The 26,920-nt window shown below is 41.5% G+C and overlaps 1 protein-coding gene across 2 annotated transcripts in view; it reads right to left on the bottom strand.

Annotated features, from left to right (window-relative positions):
- The window catches only part of PPP2R3B (protein phosphatase 2 regulatory subunit B''beta), a 55,600-nt gene that overhangs the window by 14,236 nt on the left and 14,444 nt on the right, over window positions 1-26,920 (bottom strand). Inside the window, exons 1-2 of one of the 2 annotated variants that reach the window (XM_060769853.2) lie at window positions 18,265-18,592; window positions 857-1,042 (exon numbers count right to left, since the gene is read on the bottom strand). In XM_060769853.2, the coding sequence (XP_060625836.2) occupies window positions 857-1,042; window positions 18,265-18,411 (333 nt within the window). In that variant the 5' untranslated portion in view covers window positions 18,412-18,592. Of the gene's footprint in view, window positions 1-856; window positions 1,043-18,264; window positions 18,593-26,920 lie in introns of those variants that run through there. The other variant, XM_060769852.2, reaches the window with a different exon arrangement.

The following is a 26,920-nucleotide window of genomic DNA, read 5'->3' as shown; positions in this document are numbered from 1 at the left end:
TGGTTTCTTTCTCAACTGAAATAGCAGCAAACCATCAAAGTGGCTTAAAACTCATCAAAACATTTATACAGCTCCTTGTTGAAATAAAAATTAATCAAGGGCCTTGGAAATTATCCTGTCACAAGGGCAACATTTCTATGAGCATATGCCCAATACAGATAAGACTGGTTGAAGAAAGAATTAGATTGCGTTTCCCAGCACTATCATATTTATGATTTCAAGTGACTCAAACAGATTTTTGATATTTTAACTTTCTGTCCTCTGCAACTTTCCATCTAAAACTTTTCAGATTTATTGCCTATATAGGTTGTTTTGTTTCATATACATTGCCCCAAAATACCATTTGGGAAAGAAAGATGAATTGCTCTTCCTGTCCTCTCAATTAAACATGAAGACATCCATTTCACTAAGCAGCACTATTTCTTTTAGAATGTGGTAGGTTTCTTAAGGCTACCTGTGTACTTTCATAACAAGGATCCCAAGGAACACAGATGCCCTCCAAATGTAAAGTTTAGTTTAGAATAAAGTCTTGCACCACTGCACCCAATACCTGACAGCCTTGATTCCTTTAGAACTAGGTTTACCATTTCTTTAAAAAATCTAAGTGGGAATTACTTGGAAAAAATATGAACCAAACATTAAATTCAGGTTTCACAACCTCCCAGATGTCTGCAAATTTCACCCAATTCTGACAAACAGAAGAAAAGATAGAGCAATTTCTTCAGATTTCTAGATAAAAACTCAAATGTTGGTCCTGTGTTGACTGGACAATTTCTAGATTAATTTGAGCAATGCAGACTATTTTCTGAATTGTCAGGTCTGTATTTTGCAATTGGTGAATATCTCTAAAACTCACCTTTGCAACCTTACCCATATCTTCCAATGTTGCTCTCTCATTTGGAAACTGGGAGAAAGTGTTCTCTATCTTAGCAATGACAGCATCTATATTCACTTTTTCTTTCGGACATCCTTGGGGAAAATAAAATGTTGGAATGGTCTGGCTTAAAGATGGTGTCAAAGGTTCTTCTTTTTTTGATTGGACCTGTAAAGAAAACAAACATTTAAAAAAAAAACAGCAACCTTATTATTCTCTTTTTATAGCCATGTGGTAAAACTCTTTTCTCTATGGTTCAAAAAGCATACTAAGACTAGAATTTGATTACTGACATAAACTGGTGTAACCACAAGGACAGTTGTCCCCCCTCCACTAACCTAACAATGATTTCAGTTTCACCTAAATTTAAAATATTAGCCCACCCCAAAGAAACAAGCAAACCTCACTTTTGCCTTCTTTCTTACCTATTTTTAATGTAGCATCTGTAATTATGTAAAGGTTATCTATAAATGGAACCAAGATTATCAAGCAAATAATGAGTGCTTTTGTTAAAAGTGACAGAACCATACTATAATTTCTAGTAGCTTAGTGTATCCTTGTCTGTGCTAGAAGGGTGGCAACTGTCTTCCAAATCTAAAAGGGAAAAACAAGAGGTGGTACCCTTGTAACAGAGGGGTGAGGGGATAGCTCCTAAGTCTCTGTTTTAAAGAAAATCTTCCAGACCAGTGAAATTAACATTAATTAAAATACTTTAGACAGATATGACAGATAAATGGCAAAAAAGAACAACTTAGGTTATAGCCCTCTCTTACATCTTTGGGCTTCTCTTTCTCTGGGCCTTGCTAAATAAGAACAAATGGCAGCCTCATCTATTTTTGCCTCTGCACTCCACATACACATCCTGGACAGACCAGTCCATTTCTCCAAGGGAATGCAGCCCTTGGAAGAAAAAACTATTGCTCTACCCCTATTATACAAGGGCTATCCGGAAAGTAAGTTTACAAGACACGTAGTAGCAAACCAGTGGAAGTGAATGAGCAGTGTCAGTTCTCAGTAGCACATCGACTGGCATTGTGGTGAAGGTTAAATATGATTGCCCTCATTCTGCTTCTTTCTAAGTTTGAAGTTTGCACTGTAATATGCTACCTAAATCGCCGTTGCGATTCATCACGAAATCATTTCAGTTTACGGAGAGGACATAATGTCAAGAGAGAATGTGACAAAATGAGAAACTTTGCAAAGCTATCCAAAACAAACATCGTGGGGTGATGATGGCAAGGGTCTGTCTCCTTCATGACAATGCGCATCCACACACCGCTCATACAACACAAGAATTGTTGACTTCACTTGGTTGGGATGTTTTAAGTCACCCCTCTCGCAGCCCCGATCTCACATCCAGTGACTATCATCTGTTCACTAAACTGAAGGAACACTTCGGTGGAAAACACTTTTTTGATGATGATGAGGTGAAACTTAAAGTGATGAACTGGCTGAAAAAGTCACAGGGAAACTTCTATGACACAGGCAACAAAAACACATCCCACGGATGACAAAATGTATTGAACTGAATGGCGATTATGTGGAAAAATAATGTAATACCTATGCTACAATCCATGTACGTTTTATTAAAATATATTCATTCTTTGTATTTATAAAAATCTTGTAATCTTACTTTCTGGATAACCCGTGTACATACACAACTAGGAGTAAATCTCAGAGCTCCCATAGAAATGTAGTGAGTAGACCTGCAAAGAATTTAACTGCAAATGAGATATCTATTAATCTGCAAGAGACCTACTCAGAATGCACACACTACCACTGCCATTCTTTTAAAATATAATGGACATATGGTATACTAAAAAAACAAAAATATTTTGCTATGACTTTATCAACTGTAGCTGACACACAACTAACAATGTATCATTGATATGTCATTGAATGCCCAGTAGAGGTAGGAGTAAGAGATTCCACTGTTACATTCATAGTGCTAAATATCATGTCCATTTAGATGCATACATTTTGACAGGTTACTTGGAAGAACATCTCATTGCTTAAAATTAATTTTGTGTTAGTGTTCATTCTTTGAATGAAGAGTCTGTCTGCAAATGACCTCACCTGCAGCAGAGGTGCTGTATTTCTTTGTGTGTGTGTTGATAACAATTGTGTTCCAATTATTTAATGCTTTTATTCAACTTATATTTTACTTTTAAAAGCCACCTGAAGCCCATCTGTGGGGGAAACATAGAATTTAAATCAAGTAAATACATTATAAAATAATACATCAATATTGCCAAAATATTTGCCTGTACAAGTGTTTGGATGAAACATCAACTTCAGTTTTGTTCATTGGTCTATTACAGAAAAAGTACAATAAAATATTATTTATCATCAACAAGATTTCCCTTTGACACAACTGGGACGTGAGAGTGGCTGAGCTGGCTTTATCTTCCCAAATTATTTAAAAGAGACAGGATACTCAATGTGGTTTGTAAAATACTGATCACTATGAAATTCCTAGATTTTCAGATCTGATTAAGCAACCAAAAATAATTATCAGTTATAATGATATTTACTGTCCCATGTGCACCATGTTTTACTTCTTGACTTATCAAATCATCAGAAGAATAAACATATTTTCCCTGAATCCTAGAAGGATGTGAGTACTAGGCTAAAGAGGACAGGAGAGTGAGTGGCAGTGGGAAATAATTTAGGATCTTTTAAAAATTATACTTTCACTACATGTAAATTGCATAATACAAACCAATACAGGTATACCTCAATTTGAATTCCTGGGCAGCTTGTTTAACATAAGATTTGGTACCAGAGTTAGAAATGACACGAAAAGAATAGGGAGAAGTTCTTATAATATACACAAAAATGATAGTTTGACATAGTTTAGCAAACTTTTTATTCAAAACTAACAGTAGGCACATGTAAAATGAAACAACTGGGTTATGTAAGCCTTGCACAGATAAACAAAAATATTCTGAATCTTTTAGTGACCATTTAAAAGGTTCTTACAAAATGTATCTCAGGGTTTTTCTCCCCCCCCCCCCAAAATCAGGCAATCTAATTGGCAATTGTGAAATAATTTAAAATTAGAAAATTATCTTTGATGAATAAGTTGATCTACCAGCCCCAGTGTCAGAATGTGGCCTTCGAGTTATGAAAACACAGCCAGAGCCTCTTCAGGGCCTCGAAGCCTCCCTCCTGACAGAGTGGTGGTTTATGGTTTGATAGGGGCCATCTGGCAGAAGAGAATGCTTTGTAGATGTGGGAATGGAATGTAGCCACAACTTGAGATAAGGGGGGAAGAAGGGGGGAGGAACCCAGGGAAGTGTATCACTGGGCTTTGGCGGGAAACCCTCAGATCTCTCTTTCTACAAACCCTGTATGGACTGAATAAACCCGTATTCAAGAAATCTGCTTTGTGAGCGTGGCTTTGTTCTAAGATCCGGCAGGACCTGACATAAAGAGAGATCTCACATACTTCTTGCTTGATCCGTGAGGAAGCATCTATCCGGGGAGCAAGCTATGTTTGATGACGAGCAATTCATGGGAGCCGAGGCCAGTGCGGACGCCACCCCGACGGCGGGGCTCGAGGAAGAGCCATACCCTTGAGAGGAGGAACTGGAAGAAGGGGCTCCTGCTGCTTGGCCACCGATGACCTCCACGCAGATGCCGGTCCGGAAAGACGTGACAGTGAGGCGCAAGCTGCCCATGCCGGGGCTCCAGGAACCCTTCGGGGAGTCCTCGTCAGATACGAGGCGACTAGAGGAAAAGGTCGATGCCATGGAGCGCATGTTGCAGACCTTCTCCTTCCAGCTGGGAGAGATGCGGAAGGAGGTGGTGGAGTCGTGGAGAGCAGCCCTGACGGAGAGAGAGCAGAGGCGCTCGCAGACGCAAGGAGCGGCCTATCGACCCTCGGGAAGAGTGGGGTTTGCAGCGGAGGGGGAACAGCCCTACCACCCTCCCGGTACGTCAACATTTACCACGGGGCTACTGGGGAGAAGCCAGCTGGCAGGTGGCTCCGGGAGAGGAGAGCTGCGTGTCAAGTTTAATGGCGACCCGAAACAACTGACTTACTTCATCACCAATGTGAGACACTTTATGGAGGATTACGGGGATACCTTCCCCTCTAAGGGGGGCCATGATCCATGCTGCGGGGACCAACCTAAAAGACGCAGCAGCTGACTGGTTGATGCAGATGTATGACACTCGGGCGCCTGAACTGAGGAGGCTGAACGACTTCCTCCAGGCGCTCAGAGAGATTCCAGGACCCTTTGGCCGAGGAGAAGGCAAAGGGGCAGCTAAAAAGGATTTACCAGGGAAATAAGACTGTGTCCGAATATGCCCTGGAATTTAAGGCTATAGCTGGCAGAATCTTAGACTGGTCCGAAACAACCAAGCTGGAATATTTCCGAGCCGGGCTATGCACAGACGTGCTAGAATGGGCGATGCATAGAGACAACCCTGACAATTTGGAAGACTGGATCGTCTTGGCCGGGAGAGTCGAATGCGACCAGGAACAGATGCCACATCAGGCTCGAGAGAGAGGACGAACCCGGCACCCCGTGGCAGGCCAACCCGGGGGAATGAGGCGCCCCTCTCCCAGGGGGAGATCGTCCAGCTGCGAGAGGAGAGGAAAGAGGGGGGCCTGCTTCACCTGTGGCCGAGAAGGGCACCGAGCCGCGGAATGTCCCCGAGGGCCCAGCGCCCCCAAGACCGACAAGGCCCTTCCCCAAATGTCGACACCGGGGCCTAAAGCCACAAAAGGAAAAGCCTCCATGGCTGTGGAGTCGGCGCTGGCCCCGCACCAGCTCCCTGCGGAGGAGATCGAGCTGGAGGAAGCAGACGACGAAACCTACCCGGCGGGAAACGGTCGAGATCTGCTGTAGACGCCGCTGGCAGGTAGATCGAAGACTCCCAGGGCAGTGAGTTAAAAAAGCTCAACTGTGATGTAGTTAAAATGACAGTGACTCTAACCAACCCCGAGTCGGGACTGAAAATGGAGACTGAGGCCATGTTAGACTGTGGGTGCACCAGGTGCTTGATCACCCCAACGCTAGCAGCCCAATTAGGAGTAAAGCCCCAGCCCCTAAAAACCCCCGTTGTCTTCTCTCAGCTGGATGGGTCCTCTGCCCACGGGGCCCCTGTGAGAGAAAAGACGGGCTACTTACACATGGAGATGGGGACTCATAGAGAGACTTTACAATTTGTGATATCTCCCATGGCTCACCAGCCTGTCATATTGGGAATCCCTTGGCTAAAATGGCAAAATCCCCAAATCAACTGGGCAGAAGGGACGTTCATCTTCACAGATGGGAATTACAAACACAGAGGCCCCGTGCACACATCCCATGAACCCAATACCCGAGGGGCCCTGGCAGAGGTCTCCCCTGAGGACCCGGGGGACAGCATCCCAAGCGTATACCGGGAGTGGGCTGAGGTCTTTAGTGAGACTGAATGCAACCAACTGTCGCCCCACCGGAAAACAGACTGTGCCATCGAGTTTGAACCGAATGCCAAGTTGCCAAGCCCAAAGCTATATGCTATGTCAGAGCCCGAAAAAAAAGCCCTCCGGGAATTCATTGACAAGAACCTGGAGAGGGGATTCATAGAGGCATCGAGCTCCCCCATGGCAGCGCCGGTGCTGTTTAGGCCCAAGGCTGATGGATCGTTGAGGCTGTGTGTAGATTACAGGGGCCTGAACACCATTTGCACTTCAAACCAGTACCCCTCCCCCTCATGACAGATATCCTGGCTCAGCTGGGCAAGGCACGCATCTTCACCAAACTTGATATCAGGGAAGCCTTCTATAGACTGCGGGTTAGAGATGAAGACTGCTGGAAAACGGCGTTCAATTGTCATCTCGGCCAGTACCAATTTCGGGTGGTTCCTATGGGTTTAAAAAGGCTCCCCCCCCCCGCATGTTCATGCAATTCATCAATGACATCTTCCACAAGCTGTTATATAAGGGGGTGCTGATTTATTTAGATGCTCTATTAATATACTCAAACTCCCTAGACCAACACATAAAAACAACCCAAAAGGTGCTCCAGATATTGAGAGAGAATCAGCTATATGTCAAACTCACTAAATGTGAATTCCACCGGACTGAGCTCAATTACCTGGGATTCCGTATATCCACTAGGGGGCTCGCTATGGATCCAGCTAAAGTGCAGGATGTGTTGGCATGGGAGCTGCCCCGTACCAGGAAACAGTTTCAGGGTTTCCTGGGGTTTGCTAACTTTTACAGGCAGTTCATAAAAGACTTTGCCAAAATAGCCCTACCACTGACTGAACTGCTAAAAACCAAAGGGAAAGGGGAGACAAAGAAGGCAAAAAACCCCTAGAAGGCTAGGTTACAGTGGTCACCTGAATGCCAGAAGGCCTTCGAAGAGTTAAAAATAAGATTCACTAGCCAACCCATCCTGATTCATGCACAATTGGACAAGCCGTTTGTAGTACAATGTGATGCCTTTGAGGCCGCTTATGGGGCAGTGCTGCTGCAGGCGGACGATAAAGGTCAGCTTAAGCCTTGCGCTTATTTGTCCAAAAAGTTTTCTGAGACTGAGCGGCGTTGGCACGTATGGGAGAAGGAATCCTTTGCAGTGCGGGCGGCGCTAGCTCACTGGCGGCACTTCCTGGAGGGGACTACAATTCCCTTCGAGGTGCGGACAGACCACAAAAACTTGTAAGCCCTGCAAACGCCACAGAAGTTAAATGCCAAACAACTCAGATGGGCTCAGTTTTTCCAGAGGTTTAATTTCCGCCTCAAGTTCATCCCGGGAAAGACAAACCAGTTGGCAGACACCCTCTCATGTATGCCCGCAGCTGATTATTCGGCGCCCCCGGAGATGGGAACCGTGTTCTCCCAACAACAATTGGGGTTGGCTGTACAGACGAGGGCCAAACTTAAGAGCCGGGACCCGCCAGTCAGCCTCCTGAGTTATTAAGAAAATTGAAGGAGGCTTCAAGGGAAGATGGATGGTTAAAGGAACATGAGGGGGACCTAACACAGACTGATGGACTTTGGACATATGGGTCTAAGTATTATGCGCCTGCTCCCGTGCGAAGAGATTATGAGGGTTGGGCATGACTCTATGTTGGCTGGACACTTTGGCTTCACAAAAACCCTCAAGCTGCTGGCCCGCCAATTTTGGTGGCCCTCTATACGCAAGGATGTGAAAGATTATATACAGGAGTGCTCCACCTGTGCTAAACACAAACAAAAAGTGGGAAAGCCCACAGGACTGTTACAATCTGTAGCAAATCCTACACAGCCATGGACTGACATAGCAATGGATTTTGTGGTCGAGTTGCCGGACAGCCAGGGATACAATACCATTTGGACTGTTATTGACCTGTTTTCCAAACAGGCCCATTTTGTGGCCCTTAAGAGGCTTCCCTCCGCTCCGGAACTAGCAAAACTGTTCCTGCACCATGTGTTCAGGCTACACGGGTGTCCTCAAAGAATAATAACAGATAGAGGCACTCAATTCACCTCAAAATTTTGGAAATCTTTTCTGGCTGCATTGGGGGCAGAACGAGCACTGAGCACAGCCTTCCATCCTGAGACAGATGGGGCCACAGAGAGGGTTCAAAAGACCCTACAGCAATTCCTGAGATGTTATTCTACGTATCAGCAAGATCAATGGGCCTAGACCTAGCCGAATATTGCTACAATAAGTGACCACGCATCCACCGGGGCCTCCCCTTTTAAAATAGTGGGGGGTAGAGATTTTCCTCCCTTCCCAGGACTGACCCCACCCGGGCCGGGTGGTGGTCCTCCAAACGAGTGGGGAGAGAAGATTGCGGCATCCTGGCCTCAGATAAAAGAGACTCTTGACTTGGCTAAAAGGGAATACAAAAAGTTTGCTGACAAAAAACGGTCTGCGCAGCCTATCCTGAAAGCGGGGGACATGGTTTATTTGTCTACCAAATACCTAAAGTCCACTCAGGCATCCCGGAAATTGGCGGCTCGGTTCGTGGGTCCGTTTCCGGTCCGGGAAGTGATAAACCCAGTGGCGGTCCGTCTCGACTTGCCACACACCTGGAGGAAGGTGCACCCAGTGTTTCACGTCAGCCTGCTGAAGCCCGCATGTTCCTCCCACAAGTGGTCAGAACCCGACTCGCAGCCTGTCCCCATCATGGTAGGGGCCCATGCCCATTTTGAGATTAAGGACATTTTGGACTCTAAACGGACCCGGGGCAAACTTTATTATTTAGTTCAATGGTCCTCTCGGGCCATACATCCTGAGTGGGTGTTGGGGGAACATGTCAAGGCGCCCCGGCTGGTCAAAAAATTCCATGCGTCTTTCCCGGATAGGCCGGCCCCATGATGTTGTTTCTCACGTTTCTTTCTCTTCTTTCTTGCAGGAGACCGCAGGAGCTGTCTGCAAGGGGGGGGGGGGAGTTATGTCAGGATGTGGTCTTCGAATTATGAAAACACAGCCAGAGCCTCTTCAGGGCCTCGAAGCCTCCCTCCTGACAGAGTGGTGGTTTATGGTTTGATAGGGGCCATCTGGCAGAAGAGAATGCTTTGTAGATGTGGGAATGGAATGTAGCCACAACTTGAGATAAGGGGGGAAGAAGGGGGGAGGAACCCAGGGAAGTGTATCACTGGGCTTTGGCGGGAAACCCTCAGATCTCTCTTTCTACAAACCCTGTATGGACTGAATAAACCCGTATTCAAGAAATCTGCTTTGTGAGCGTGGCTTTGTTCTAAGATCCGGCAGGACCTGACACCCAGAATTCATACAATTTTGTATGAAGCGGAACTGGGACTAATTCCTATAAACTTATTTTTTGGTGGGGGGTTAAAAACAGTTTTTGAGTAAATTTGTTTACCCTATCATAGGCCGAACATGATTGCCTTCCAAGCATAGAGTCAGATGGAAGGCTGTCCCAACAAGGGTTGGCTTGATGCGCCTTCCTCTTGATACATTTCTTCCTCCATTTGTACCTCTTTGAATTCCACATCAGTTTTTGGTAACAGCTGATCTCCTGTTAGAATGCTGGAGGGCTAGGGCTTCCCAGTCCTCGGAGTTATATGCCACAGTTTTAAGGTTAGCTTTAAGCCTATCTTTAAATCTCTTTTCCTGTCCACTAACATTCTGTTTTCCATTTTTAAGCTGAGAGTATATTAATGCTTTTGGTGATGGTGATCGGGCATTCAAACAACGTGGGCAGTCCAGCAAAGCTGATGGTGGAGGATCATCACTTCAATGCTAGTGGTTTTTGCTTCTTCAAGAACACTGACATTTGTCTGCCTGTCTTCCTCGGAGATTTGAAGGATTTTTTTGGAGGCATTGCTGAGGGAACCATTCCAGAAGTTGAGAGTGATGTCTGTAGATGGTTCACTATTTGCAGGCATATAACGGGGCTGGAGGGACAACAGCTTTATAATCAAGCATCTTGGTATCCCTATGAATGTTCTGATCCTGAAACACTCCCTGCATCATTAAAAAATGTTACACTTGCAGAGTTCAAACATATGGACTTTTGTAGAGAGTTGTTGCCAAGATAGTGGAAATGGTCAACATTTTCTAACATTACACAATTAAGCTGTATTTCTGGCCTTGCAGAGGGATTGGTTGGTGCCTGCTTATAGAGCACTTTCTCGAAGTACAATGAGAGGTCAAGCTTTTTGTATGTGTCTAAATGTAGTTCTTTTTCTGAATGAGAACAGACTACATTATCATCATCATTTTGGAGTTGTATAATATATTGTTGTGACCTTGGTTTTGGCTTTCAACCTACTGAGGTTAAATAGCTTGCCATCTGTCTGAAAGGTGATTTCCACACCAAAGGGAAGCTTTCCATCCACAAGGTGCAGTATGATAGCTATGAAAATGGAAAATAAAGTTGGGGCAATAACATATCCCTGTTTGACACCCGATTCCACTTTAAATGGGTCACTTTGAGAGCTACTGCTGTCCAAAACTGTTGAGTGTTGAACTAGGAATCTGAGATGCAAGAGTTCAAATCCTTATCGGACCATGGAAACCTACAAGTCACACTCCCTCAGCCTCAGGGGAAGGCAATGGCAATCCCCCTCCAAATAAATCTTACTGGAAAAAGCTGTGATAGGTTCACCTTATGGTTACCAGAGACTGGAAGTGACTTGAAGTCACACAACAATGAACAATCAGTTTTTCATAATGTTCTGCTGGAAGTGTATAAACAGTTTCACTGAACTACAGAAAATTGAAGAAAATATTTTACCCCTCACCCAAAGTTTGTGTGTGTGTGCCTTCAAGTTGCCTGTCTGCTTATGGCATCCCTATGAATTTCATGGTGTTTTCTTAGGCAAGGAATACAGTTGGTCCTTTGTATCCACAGATTCTGGGCCCATGGATTCAACCATAAACAGCTTGCCACTTTATATAAAGTACTTTTGATAAGTTTTTCTATTAATTGTCAGGCCAAAGCTATAATAATTTATAAGGGAGAAAGTCCAATAGTACCCAAAGATGTTTTATTTTGAGTAAATATTATCAGATTGCTATTTTGAGAAATTACATAATCTCCACCATTTGCAGGTGGAGTACAGGAAACTGACTGAAGATTCATAGTGTCAATTACTACTTCTTGCTATGAAGTTAGTCTATCTAATATTGCCTTAATATTGATTTATAAGATTAAAGCCATTGCAGGGTGGAATATATGATAAGTAATAGCGTTTTGATGCCCTGTGGATTTAAATAAATATAACTGCATTTAGCAGGCATCATTGCCAAAACATTTTTGCGACTTACTTTAAGATAGCACAGCTGTATTGCAGTGGCATGCTATTAGTACACATGGAATACATCTGCCAAGAACCATCAAATTTGGTCATTTTTTATATTGTTCTTTCTAGTCTTACTGTTTTAATATGGCCAGAGAAAGAATTTTTTAAAAAAATAAATACAAAGCACAAGCATACATAATCTTCCAGAAGACAGTGATCTAAGAGTGACCATGGGGCCTTAAGTTCAACATCTCATCACATCTTTTGGAAAAATGTGATTTACACTACAGAGTTAAGATTCACAACTTTTATCTTTTAGTTGGTTTTTCTGGCATGCCTCCAGATATTTATGGTGACTGAACAAGATTAATTTCTCTAGACATGCTAAAGTAAGTTTACATATAAACAGGACGTTCTCCATTAACTGCAATGTGTCCAGGGCTAGCTCATCTGGAAGGTCCAAGGAAGCTCACTCAAAAGGACCATCTATTCGACTGCAGCTTTGGAAGCAGTTCTGATAGAACCAATGGTTCTACATTGCTGGACTTGCTCCTCTAGCGTGTGTGAACATTTCAGACAAACACAAACACTTACTTGTACACACAGCAATGCCTTGGGTTTTTGAGGCTAATCAAAATATCTGTTCAAGCAAATCTTTTTACATACGCCCAGTGCTCTTGTCCAAACAAGGACACACTACTTGCTGTCACTGCAAGGCAGCTTCTGTAGGGGCAGCTCAAACGGAAAGCTTGGCACCAGTGGTTGATCTCAAAATAATAATAATAATAATAATAATAATAATAATAATAATAATAAACTTTATTTATACCCCACCACCATCTCCCCCAACGGGGACTTGGGGAGTCTTACATGAGGCCAAGCCCAAACAAAAAATTACAATGAAATAAAATACAATAAAATCAAAATCAAAACGCAAACAGCAACATAGTAAAATACAAAACAATAAGCAATATACACAAAACATAAGAACGCAATGAACAATCATAATGACAATAAAATGATTAAAAACTCAGGGTGAGATAAAAGGAGCAGATTATTTGCAAGGGAGAACTCATAGTGAAGTGAGGTAGTGAACAGGCCTTCATATAAGGGGTAAGTGTACTCCTAGGACAAAAACATTGAGAGGAGCAATACCATAAGATAGTGTGGCTATTCTCCAAAAGCGCAACAGCAGAGCCAGATCTTGAGATTTCTAAGGTAGGGGCTTTCCTAATCTCTCCGGGCAATGAGTTCCAGAGTCAGGGGGCCACAGAGGAGAAGGCTCCGTGATAACCACAGGGTGATAACCACAGGAGTACTGCTCTGTGAAACTGAACTTATATTTACTTTATAATTGTGGGACATATCTTAGCAGTCAACACAACATTTTTGTGGAAAGGCACCATCATTGTAACTTTTCTGCAATGTCGTACCTGAGTCTCTACATGCAATCAAAAGTCTGAAATGTCATATTTATGTATAGGCAGCACTTGATGCTTTCTCAGTGTTCTTGGTTGTATAGAACAATACCGGCACACAGGTGCAAATACAAATAAACTTGGCGCAGCACCAACACAAGGTATCTTTGAACAAATGCAAATATCCCAAGTGACAGCGTGTGCAGGCTTTCCATGTCTGGCTGCCATTTTGTTTTTTCTACAGTTTTTTTCTACATACACATAGGATTGTCTTGTGGAGAAATCAATATGTTGGCAAGTTACAACATATATTTCACTGACAAGGACTGACACTGGATTAAACTAACCTTTAGTATGAGGTTCTACAGTCTACCATATGTGCAAAAAAGTGGGCTGTACTGCAGAAGAGTGACTGGTGAAAAAATTATATCCTAAAAGACTCAGAATTAATTTGAAAACATTTTACAATTAGTTTTTTAAACATTTGAAGACTTGATACAAAATAGCTATATGGGCTCAAGGTCCCTGAGGCTAAGGAGGAAAAGGGGACATTGAGAGGATGTGTTTCTAGTGGTCAGATATTAGAACATCATTAGTCTTCATGGTTTGCTGCCTAAGAACATAATTTATGAAGCTTGCTGAGTTTTGCTTATCCTACTGTAGAATTTTGATTTGCATATTGTTTTATATAATAAACACAGCTTTGCAAATAACCTTCTACAGTAAAAAGCAAAGTAAATTTTGCAAAACTATATGCAAATTAATGACAACATGAAATGAAATCAAGACTGCAACAACAAAGCATCTAATTTAAACTTGCAAGCAGTAATTATTTTCTACCACGGCCAAGCTGAAAACAACTAAGATAATTTATTAAATGTTTGGATTTGGAAAAAATGTTGATTCTATTTAGCATTCCCCTCTTTACATCAGTAGTTTGCTCTTTACACATTACGCATGTGACAGCTAAACGACACCACCAGCTGTTTGGAAAACACAAACACTGCTATCAGCACATAATAAGCCTTTCAGTAAATACTTTCAGGTTTTTAAAATAGCTATATGCTGACAAATTCGTACAACAAAGATTCAGAAAAGCTATGAGCAATGGGAGCCACAGTTTGCCTTTAATGTTTCATTGGAGGAGTGCAGTGAGTTTGTTATGCGGCTACTTCACAAATCAATCAAGTTTTGCCTCAATTCTTTTAACTAGGAAAAAAAACTTAACTGTTTAATAGTTCTGTTTCAATGTTGATCCCAGAAAAGAAACAGTGAAGGGCTTTGTAGCTGCAGAATGTAGTATTCCAATCTCAAATCACATATACGCTGCTCCAGAAGTGCAGCAACTAAGATAAAAGTTTGTTTTTCATTTATTATTTCAAAGAGTTTGTTTATGTTTGTTGGCATACGTAATGCTGAACATGATCTTGTAAAGTGCCATGAAAAAAAAAAGAATTTTCTCGCTCTCGTAAGGGTACAAAGAGGTTTGTTTGCCATGACATCTTTTGAAACAATGATACCCTTATTCCCATGCTGCAAAAAATAAAATAAAAAATGGATGAAGAATGAACAGAGGAGAATATGCCCCATCGTACACTGTGCTTAGGAGAGGGACCGGCTCACAGTCAAGTGCTGCGTATAAGGTTATGTATCAGTAAGAATGTATTGAGGGGCAAGTGTAATGTTAAATCTGATTCTTTCTAGGCATTAGTCTGAATTTACAGAGCCTCAAGTATAAAAGGAGTACTTCCACAAGCATGAGAGGCAGCTGTGGAATGTGAACTTGCTGATTCTCCTTTATGGTTACAGCCACTTGGACTCTATCAAAATATCTCCTGACCATCAGGAGCAACTCTTGGGAAGGCGGAGAAGGGCATGCGAGTGATTACAAAGGGAAGACGGGAATCAGAAAGTCCTGGTGTGAATGTGGAACATTATACAGTATGTGGCCTTTGAATCCATGTCTGGAGAAAACTATCATGGTTTGAAGGGATCAGAATAGGCATTCAACCTCACAACATGCTTGCAAAAGCACTCTCTCCTTTTCCACATATTTATGTCACTGAAGTACTACTTGTCATAGTGATTTCAATGGGAGTGCATGGTAAAATACATTTGAATAACTTCATAAGCAAATCTTTGTGTCTTACAGAGTGCATAAAGAACATCTTTTAGAACTAATAATTACACTGAAAACATTTTCCTAATTTCTCGAGTTTCTATGGACATATTAAAATGTGCTTGACTTCAGACAAAATTCCTTCAGAAAATTGTTTTTAAATGGAATTTAACTACATGATCAAAATGTTTGAGCCTTGTACAATCTGAGGATGTAGTAAGGTGAGAGACTTCTCAATATGACAACAGATTTCACACCTTTCAGATTAAAAACATCCTATACAATTCAACTAGGCACAGTTTACATCAGTATTCAACCATTTGTTTGAATCCTAATGCTGACACACAAAAGCAAAACCCTGTTACATACACCTGTTACACCACTTTACTTGGAAGTCATCGACTAAGCTGGCTCCAACTACTGGAGAATAAAGCCTGAAGTAAATATAGAAGGATTTTTTTTTTAAAAAAATGGCTAAAAAGTGAGGCAGGCAGATAGATCAGGTATCCTTGTAAATCAGAGTAGGTTGACAACTATTTAATAGAAAAACCTAAATCCAATTGATCTGTTAACTGCTAAAACACAAGAACCTGGGGCAGGAATAATAGAGATGGATTTGTATAAGAGTTGTAATCTCACTCCTGGTACTACAGACAACCCCTGTTCCTTATTACCTGCATGCTGAGTAAATTTTTAACACTTGAGTCTCTTGGAAAGTCTCCAGAAGCTACTGAATGAAAATTAAATTAGATCCCTGGACTCAACTGACTCCCAGATTACAGAACAAATTAAAGTAGCACAATTTTTTTAAATAAAAAGTGTTCAAAGAAAGACACAGAGACCATTTTAATCACCAGTATATTCTGAACCAAACACAGCCTTTCTTTAGTACATGGCAGGGAAACATTAACTGCCATGAAGTCTGTGGGTATTTTTAGGATCTAAATGTGCAAAAATTCTACTGCATATTAAGAGATCACAAAAATTGAAACTTTAAAACATCTGCAATGAAGTAACATGGAAATCCAGTATAAGTACCCCTTGGCAAACTTCTCCTTTAAAAGAGATTTACTAAAGCAGAAGATGTCTTTACCAGTATACAACAAGCCAACACCATCTCTCTATCTTAGCAATATGGAAAAATAGGATACCTTTTACATGTAAGATTTGCCCGAGACATGAATATTACCTCAAAACACTGACTAGTATTTCAGCACAGAGGAACCCATGTCACAAATGGGAAGAAATGTTCAACTGCAAGAAGGGTTCCTTTCCTGTTCACACATTTTAGACCATGATTTCCAGGAGCAACTAGAAGTCAATCAGCCTGCCATTCCTCCTGCCTCTTAATTTAAGTGTATGCAAGAATATGATGGCTTGGAATAATATACAGTACCTCCCCCCTTTTGTGGATGTTAGGGGCACAGGACCACTATGAAAGTGAAAAACCCACCAATAGAAACCCACTTTTTAAAAATCTGAGAGAACAGCTCTTTAGGAACTTCTAGATCCTCCAGTATGACTCTAATGGTCAACCACAGCTTGAAACTGACCAAATTGTGACACTTGGGGATCTAAAGATTCCTAGAGACACCAGATTAATCAAATACTCAATTACGCAGAAATTAAACCCACAAATCCAACTGGACAGAGTGGAACACCATGTTATTTTTTAAACATCCCACAGACACTTCTCATATACTCCATCACAAATGTACTACTAGGAGGAGGAATTAGGGCGCTGCTCCATGAATGACAGTTCTGCCTCCTGAGATTATTTTATCCTTGCTCTTAAATCTCTTTTATAGATGACTTAACTCTTCTGCCTCCCGCTACTATATCCAATGAAAAGTGTCTCAGTGCACCCCTGCAAGCAATTTGCTGGAAACGGTGGTGAGGATAAGTTATGGATTATGCCAGAAGTATCATATTCTCACTCAGAGAACACTATGATGGATTCTGCTTCCAGCTAGAATTCACTGCATACCTTCTCTTCACTAGTCTTCTGGTGCCAGAGGAAGAGATAAAGGATTGTGGCAAAGCTCATTTTACTCATTACAGCTGCAGAGGAAACTGCATTTCTTGGAAATAAAATAGGAGAATCGCCACTGCTGCACCTTGAAAAACAACTGTATAATGTTGTTTTACAGTTCCTATCCTTATGTTAAGATTACTTGTTGCATCATCTGTACCTTATCGATATACATAGCGCTGTAACAGGAAAGCTAATCTACGAGTTAAATTGTCACATTAAACAGACTAACATTAACACCGAGATAACTTTAAGCAGGCTAATACTTTCATGGATATCCATGAGGAGGAGAGGAGAGGGTTTCATGGATATCCACGAGGAGGAGAGGGTTGGGATGTGTGTGAGAAAGAAAGAGAGACCACATAAACAAGTGATGAAAACATGGGAAATGGTAGCATTATTGATGAATACAGACATTATGAATTCAGTATTCAGTCACAGACTGCAGTCTTGTTGAAGTCAAGGCAAAATCAAGAGAAGAAGCTTTAAAGCATTTCTTTAATTTTGCTTGAATGTGTTTCACCTACCTTTTCATAATGTTTTGTCCATATATGTTAGACCTCAAAGTAAACACGTTAGGTTGCTAGTTTTCCCCCTTAATACGCAGCAGAAAATAATTATATGGGAACATAGGTTTCTGAAGTTGAAAACTGGTATTTAGTTCTTTGAAATGAACCATAATAACAGTTAAAGAAATAGTTACACATCATGCAAGATGTTCAGGATAGATGAAAGATGCAATACAAACCCTTAACTGCTTACAATATTATCAACGGCAGTTGCACAATCCAAAGGCTAAAAAAGGAACACCTATATTTGGGCCAAGTTATATTGTTTTTCATCTCCTTTTCATATAACTAATGTAAACAAAGTGTGTACTCCAAAGATAACACTAACAATAAGAGTAAGAACAAACTAGTCCTTCAAGTAAGCTTGTTCAGCCACATGTGCTTTTACTTTCATGCTATCCTAATAAAATCATGCTGACTTTTCAAAAAATTCAGAGTTCAAATAGCAGACCATTACATCTGGCTAGTTTTCACTCAATCATCATGAACATTTTCAGTTATGAAAAAATTCCACACACAAACATTGCAGCCAAATATGTAACAGTAAACAAACCTGGACTTGCTGGAAAGCTTTCAGTCTCTTTTTGAATCTGGAAGGAAGTACAAAATCACATCCTCGAGCTAGCAAGGCCAATTCCTTTCTTAGGTCAGGGTCTTGCCGTAAAGAAATCTCCTTTATCCTCATGCTTTCAGATTTCATATAACGCTTGTGTGCGCACCAGTCTAGGCACTTGAGTCCCAGTAAACAGCCGAGTCCTATTATCACACACTGTCACTTAAAGCAGCAGCTGCGTTTTCCTTCAGTGTTATTCTGAGAGCCAGTTCAACTTCGCCTGCTCCATACATTAAAAGGGAACTTGGCTGCAATGGCAAAAACAGACTGAGAAATCACTTTGGGAGCCTGCCCCTTACTCCATGCATTCCAGTGTCCTAGTGAGTGGTATGGTATAATTTGGAAAAGACATGAGCCCGGTATGAAAGGGGCATTTAAACCACCAGCAAAAGAAACATTCAATTTAGTAAAACCAAGCAGGGAGGAACATAAAAATGCACAATATAGTGGTTTTGTAGTTTACTCTCTTCCTTTCCTTTTGTCACAAGCCACTTACTGCTCAAAGCATCTTATTTAGGAATTTTCTTTTGAACTTACAAATCCTTTCAGAGTTTCCTGCTTCAAAAACAAACCAACTTTAAGTTAATTTTTATTTAGATAGATGTGTTTTAATCTGCTTTTGCATTTTATTTGTTGTATATTTTAACTGTCTTTGCTTGGTTTGAATTTTAATATAGTTGGCCCTCCACATTTGTAGTTTTGACTTCTGGGGAATTGATTATCAATGGGTTGATTAAAATGTTATCTGTAGGAATTTCTAGGTCCTTCAGTGTGTTTCTATGGTCAGCTTCCAGCAGAAGTTGACCACAGAGTTGTGCTGGAGAACCTAGAAATTCTTAAGTGAAGTGTTCGCTCAAACTAAAAAATAACAATGACTTTATCTGCAGTTTTTTTTTTTACTTCCATGAAGGCCCTGTATCCCCAACAACAACAAATGTGGAAGGTTGACTTGACTGTTATCTACCTCGAGTCTATTTCTCTCTCTCTCAGAATGGCAGGGCATAAATCTAATATGTATAAATAGATGTGTAGAATGCTCTACAGGAAGTTTCGTTATAAAGCTATGGTTAGAACTGTTAGCCTAAGACATCAACCAGAGATCAGTTTGCCACATTACTTTGTTGTTCATCCAGCAATAAGCAGCATATCAAGAATTTATTGCTGTATATCTAAGGAAGAGCAAAATAATGTAGAATTTTAAAGAGCAAGTGTCTGCAATTCCAGCTCCATGTTTGGATAGAGACAGAGTAATGAAAATGAAATCAAAACGAAATGTGTACAGTGGGGCAGGGGGTGGGCACAGTATTATTCAAGTTCTTGGCTGCGGCCTCCTGCCAATGGAACGCACTCCCAAAGGAGGTAAGATCTGCTCCCTCGCTCCTGACCTTTAGAAAAAATAAAATAAAACCATGGTTCTGGGACCAGGCCTTCGGACAATAGATGTATGCAGCTTTTAGTGAGACAAGGACCGGAACGGTGACTCAACTGATGAGATTGTTTTATAGTTTTAATAACTGTTTTGATATTTGGTAATGTACTGTTTTTAATATGATTTAAGTGTGGTTTTACAACTGTAGTTGTAAGGCATCGGATTTTTGCCATTATCTATGTGTAAACCACTTTGAGTCCCTCTAGGGGTGAGAAAAGCAGTATATAAATATTGTAAATAAAATAAATAAATAATAAACATAGGGGGAATAAAGCTGTAAAGTCAATGAATGAGAAGGCACCAATGAGGCATGAACAGACACTATTGTAAGGAGACAGTCATACAGTCTGCATTTAATTTCTCTACCTACTTTCTCAAACTGTCACAAAAGCCAAAATGACAGAAGGGATCAATGTATTTTAACACAGCCATCTCAGACTTACAATTACATTAAGGTCATAAAATGGGTCACAATCTCATATGCCTCAATAATATTGGAGGCTATCACCAAAGAACTCAGAAAACAGTACTGGAAAACTACTATCCCTGAACTGAAGTGTCTGTCACTGTTTTTATGAGAATTATCTCAGGTTCATGGCGATCTGAATGCCAACTGGTCAATTAGTTCAGTGGTGGCTGCCTTCCACTGATGACTTTCCATGAATTAGTGAAGATTTGGATGTCCCACTCAAGCCACTAGGCTTAACTTTACACACACACACACACACACACACAATTACGAATTACAGTACAAATAGACTTAAAAGAATCTATTATCACCTTTGACACTGGAAGATGAACTTTCTTCCATTGATGACTTTCCATGAATGAGTGAAGATTTGGGTATCCCACTCAAGCCACTAGGCTTAACTTTACACACACATACACAATATTACGAATTACAGTACAAATAGACTTAAAGGAATCTATTATCACCTTTTACACTGGAAGATGAATTTCTAACATAACTTCTCACAGGCATTCTCATAATGTGCATGGAGTGAATCCTCTTTGGACAATCCAATACACAAATTGAATTGGGATTGTGTGAAAAATAATGGAAATGTAAGATATGTCGTTGTGCTGAGTATGACTTTAAGCATAGTGGTAATGAATAATTAAAAGGGAAAAAATCTGGATAACAGGTTTTGCACATAGGTCATGATGAATCTGTGTGCAAACACATGTGAATGTGTGAGTAGTGCAGATATACCAGCACTGTCAAAGGCTATACTAAAATTATATGGTTTGACCTATGTAGCCTTCAACCCTGGCATAAGTTAGCTTCACTATTTTATGTTACACTCTTCTTTTACTTTGAGGAAGGACTTCAAATACAGAAGAGTCTTTAAAACCAAAATGGGAGGTTTGTTTGCATTCTTAAATGTCTGCTTCCAAGTGAGAGCCTTATATTAGAGGGCAAACGTAAATCCTGGAACAGAACTAGCATATGATTTTTTTGCCCCACCCCTACACACACACCCCACCCCATCATGTGCTGAGAGAGTAACATTCAATAAATAGCAGAAATGATCCAGAGCTGACAGAGATACTAAAAAGGAACATGAGAAAATAGTATCTGTCACTTCTTTGCTTCCTCTCCTTCATAACTGTGTCTATGACCTGGGCAGCTGTTGGGAGATCAGAAGGATTACTATCATGTGCTCTGGAATGTAAAGAATATCTGTCAGGCAAGGAGCCATGTGTCTATATGGTTGCAAGTTAGTGAGACTATCCTACCTCCTTGACAGAATAGATGCGGAAGACATCTTTGAGATTCGGGTACTTAGGAAACTGCCCAGTTGGAGTGGTTTTGCAAGGAAAATAGCATTAACGTTCCAAGAATGCAGCCACTTGGCAAGTATGCAAATAAATAAAGATTGCTGGGAGTTGTTTGGCGTGCTGCATAAAAAGCACCCAATCGAAGGGATTTTACCTGGAGCATATCAAAACTACATCCTTATAGGACTTTGATACCATTTATTACTGACAGAGCTTCATACTACAGAATCCTGGGAAATGAAGTACCATGGAGTACTTAGAATTCGATACCACAGAGATCTGTTGCTGTACTTGCAGGAAGTGCACTAGAAAATATGAAGTATATCACCAAATTACAAATCATATGGAGCTAAAATGATATCAAAGGTCTGTAATTGTGCAGTTAAAGGATACATCCTTAAACATCCCATCCAGATGTATTTAATGGACAACATAAATGCTAAGTTTTGTTAAGTTTCAAATCCATGTTCTGAGTGATAGAACCTATCCCATAACAAAATACTACTTCATCCTAACTCCCAATTGAGATGATTGTAGCAAAATGTAACATTAGATAAGACGTCAAAGAGACAAAATTCAAATTTAACAACAAAGAAAATGTACCTTTTCATAAGTTACATAAGTTTCATAAGTTAATTTTCTTCAAATCACCTGCTGACTTAGGAGTCTCCATGGATTTCACTAGGTTCTAAGGAAGAAATACTCAGAAGTGGTTTTGGCAGTTCTTCCCTCTGAAATACAGTTTATAGCACTTGGTACTCATTTGCAGTCCCCCATCCAAACCAGGGCTTACCCTGTTTAGCTTCCAAGATGAAATGGGATCTGATGTATTTAAACCAATACTTGAATCATTTCAAATATGTATTTTACATACTTAAATTAACCCAACCTTCCAAAATATTCCAAGATATTTTGAGAAATCATAATGGTCACACCTCTATCTGTCTATCGATATAGATATAAAGGCTACATAGGGCAACTCAGGGGTCAAAGGATAGATAAAACCTCTGACGTATGAGGCCTACTAGGAGAGATCAAGCCTTAGATTCTGTACTCCCGGTCCTGGAGAAAGTTCTTGTAGATGTAGGAACTCTTAGTTCAGGAGATGTAACAGTGGCCAAACTGGGTGCATTATGTGGGTGAACTAATAGTAATTTCTGGAATATCCCCATCACTCTTGGGCATATTGTAAAAAATCCACTCTCTTGCTAGAAAAGTTATGGAAACAGTATGCCCTAAAAGGAGTAGGAGGGCGAGAAAATGCTTCTCCTTCTGTATTTAATCCTGATAGCAAAAATTTGGCAAAGATGTTAGTCTCAAAGTTGTCACTGTATGCCTTCAACTTGTTTCTGACTTATGGTGTAGCAATGCTAAAGTAAACCTATAACAGGTTTTCTTTGCAGAATTTGTTCAAAGGGGTTTTGCCTTTCCCTTCTTTTGAAGCTGAGAGAATATGATTTGCTCAAGTTCACCCAGTGGACTTCAATGACAGAGTGTGGATTCCAACCCTGGTCACCAGAGTTGTACTCCATTGCACAAACCACTACACTACACAGTGACTCAAATTTCAAAAAGCAAGTTTGCCTTTCCCTGCCACAATCATCTTAGAAGTTTCCTTAGAAGTTCAAGTAAACTTAATGACATCTTATGAATATGCAAGCCTATGATTGCACTGTAAAATGCTTGTTTAGTTTTGACCTTCAACATTTCAAGTCAGTAATCTTACTTTAATTATAGGTTCAGAAGAGTTTCTTGTGGGTTCTCTTCTGATTTATCTATAAACACAGAGAATCTGGAATGCCAAGCCAACTTCCTAAAAAACCCATATATACTTCAAAATTAGTATGATAAACTGAATGCACCACAATGACAGAAAATGCACCACAACGATAGAGAAAAGTTTATAACTTCTTATGTACAGTCAATATTTAAAACTGAGCCAACTGTTTGTCCATGCCTATGGATTCTCCATGCAAGGAAATACCCTTGTTAGTGGACATGTGATCACTTTTCTTCCTTGCTTGGGATCTCACACTAACCTTCAAATCATTTCTGATTTATGGTGGAATCTTCTTGGTTACTTTTACTGACACCTTCTGTGTTCCATCAGTGGGGACAATACACTGCAAGAAGACATGGGACAGGGCCCTTTTTGCTTTGGCATCTTGATTACTGAATGGTTGTTGTTGTGTGCCTTCAAATCATTTCTGATTTATGGTGATCCTAAAATGAACTTCTCATAGGGTTTTCTTGGCAGGATCTATTTATACAGGGTTTGTAAACTCGTTTCTTTGAGGCTGAGTATGATTTTGCCAAGGTTATCTGGTGAGTTTCCATGGCTGACTGAGGATCTTCCAGTGTTCTAGTCCAACATCCAAATCACTACACCGTGGTCCCACAGTTATGGAACATGATTCATGCATACCTTTTCTTGGTGCCAACACCAGTGTCTTTCTATCACCAAGGAAGAATGTGGTGTTCTATTATAGTCTTAATTTAATCTTGTCCAAATCTGAATATCTGTATGATTTTATACTGGGAACTGTTTCACTTAGATTTAAATTATCTTGATTTAAGTATGATTATTTTATAAGCTTTTGGTCTGCTTGAACTATATTATCTTAAAATATTTAAACTGATTTTACTGTGCACCACGAAGATCCTTGGACAGAGTACAAGATGTAAATATCTTAATATATAAACAGGGTTTACAAAAATTATTTTATCAAAACACTCTACTCCAGTGGTTCTCAACCTTGGGTCCCCAGATGTTTTTGGCCTACAACTCCCAGAAATCCCAGCCAGTTTACCAGCTGTTAGGATTTCTGGGAGTTGAAGGCCAAAAACATCTGGGGACCCCAGGTTGAGAACCATTGCTCTACTCCCAAGGGTACGACTGAAATATTCACAAGTTCTATGCTCCCTTGTATCATTCACTGCAGTCTTTATTCACCTTGCAGCACTTGAGCTCCTTGTCAAAAGAGAAAGTAAGGTTGCTTACCTGTAACCATTTTTCTTCTAGTGGTTAACTGTGAAATTCACACCTGTGGTATTTCCCTGCGTCCACGCAGCTGACTCAGATCTTTCTTGAAAACTTTTCCTAATTAGGGACTCCAGCCCCCGCCCATCTACTCCTAATAAAGCCAGGCAGCGGGGCTTGGAGCCTTAGTTCCGTACCGCGAAAGACAGTCAGAGATAGAAGGCATGACAAAAAGTGGGGAGGATGGGCGGGTTGTGTGAATTTCACAGTTAACCACTACAAGAAACATGGTTACAGGTAAGCAACCTTACTTTCTTCTGTGTGGTACTGTGAAATACACACCTGTGGTAAACTAGCGAGCAGTCCCACGGATGGTGGGTGTCATGCTAGTGCAGAAAAAACTGCTTTCCCAAAAGCCGCCTCCTTCTTGGCAGCCAAGTCCAATTTATAATGGGAGACAAAAGTATGCGGTGTCGACCAGATGGCTGCCCGACAGATATCATCCAGTGGCAGACCGTGCAAAAATGCTGTAGAGGCCGCTACTGCTCTAGTGGAATGAGCATGGATCTGAACAGGTAAGTCCAGTCCTGCCATCTCATATGCTAGCTGGATAGTTGCAACTATCCAGGCTGCCAACCTTTGGGTAGAAACCGGAAGGCCAATAGTATCCTTACGATACTTAACAAAAAGTCGTAGTGACTTCCGTAACGGAGCTGTGAAGTTGACATAAAAAGCAACAGCTCTCCGTACATCAAGCAGGTGCAAAGACCGCTCCAGGGGAGTAGAGGGATTTGGAAATAAAGTTGGAAGAACAATGTCCTGAGACATATGAAACTATGATGCTTCCTTAGGGAGAAAGGAAATGTCTGTGCGAAGCACAACCTTATCCTTGTGAAATCTGAGATAAGGCTATTGACTCACTAGCACGACGAGCAGAAGTAGTAGGCATTAAAAATGCTGTCTTCCATGACAGATGGGCCATGTCATTGGCTAAAATGGTGGCCGTGCAAGGGCGGAAAGAACGACATCCAACCTCCAAGAGGGGGGCACAGGCCTCACCTGCGGCCGAAAATTACTAAAGCCCTGCAGAAACCTCTTCACAAGAGGATCAGCAAAAGGGGAGGGAAGAGAATGCTCTCGTCTAAATGAAGCTATAGCTGCTAGATAGACCTTCAATGATGACAAGGAGAGTCCTGAATCCGACAGAGAAACCAAAAAAACTAGGAGAAGAGAAGTGGGAGCAGACAGAGGCAGAATCCCATGCTTCTGAGAAAAAACACAAAATCGATGCCACTTACAGATGTAAGAATGTTTGGTGGTAAGTCGCAAGGCAAGATCTAAAATGTCCTTCACTGGCTGAGAGAGGGTTGAGGCCGAATCCGCCAGGCCGTCAGCCATAACCGCGTGATCTGGGAATTGGGCTGTTGTTCACAGTCAGTAAGTCCAGTCTGAGTGGCAACTGAATGTAATCGCTGCCTGAAGAAGAGTGGCAAACCAAGGCTGGCGAGGCCACCATGGCATGATGAGGATGCAGTTGACTTGTTCTGCTTGAAGACGGGACACCACTCTGGACAGCCGTGGCAGTGGTGGAAAAATGTACAGGAGGGCAGATGTCCAATCCAGGAGGAAAGCATCTCCTAAGCATCCTGTCCGGCAGTTGGAAGGAAGACATGCTCCGAAGAATTGGCACTTCGTGTTGTTGGGAGAAGCAAACAAGTCCACAAGGGGAGTGTGCCATCTGGGAAAGAGTTCCTGGACCTGAGAAGGATGTAGGGACCATTCGTGGTCGGTTTAAACTGTCCGGCTGAGAGAGTCGGCAAGAGAGTTCTCGACACCAGGAACATGTACAGCTGAGATGGTGATGTCGTTGGCTATGCACCAAGTCCAGATTCTTTGGGTAAGAGAAAGAAGGGATCGAGAACGGGTTCCACCCTGCTTGTTGATATAAAAGACCACTGTAGTATTGTCGGTGGTCACTTAACAATGCAGGTGGCTGAAGGAATGAAGCGCCTTCTCTACTGCCAGTAGTTCCAGATAGTTGATATGCCTGGTCTCTTCTACTGCAGTTCAAGGGCCGTGGCTGGTGAAATGGTCGAGATGAGCTCCCCATCCCAGAAGAGAAGCATCCGTAGTTAAGATGATCAAAGGCTTCGGAGGATGGAAAGGCACTTCCACACAAAGGTTGGACCGATGAGTCCACCAATCCAGAGACTGGCAGACGGAGAAAGGCATGACCAGACGTCTGCTGGAACTGTCGACCAAGGGACAAAATATCCTGAGAAACCAACTCTGCAGTGGCCGAAGGCGCAGACAGGCAAAAGGAGTCACAGCTGTTGTGGATGACATGTGACCTAGAAGACACTTAATGTCTCTTGCCCGGACCCAAGGCTTGCACATGATCTGCA

Source organism: Anolis sagrei, chromosome 3, assembly GCF_037176765.1.
Source record: "Anolis sagrei isolate rAnoSag1 chromosome 3, rAnoSag1.mat, whole genome shotgun sequence".
Classification (NCBI taxonomy): Eukaryota; Metazoa; Chordata; class Lepidosauria; order Squamata; family Dactyloidae; genus Anolis; species Anolis sagrei.
This window is presented reverse-complemented; position numbering and strand designations above follow the sequence as displayed.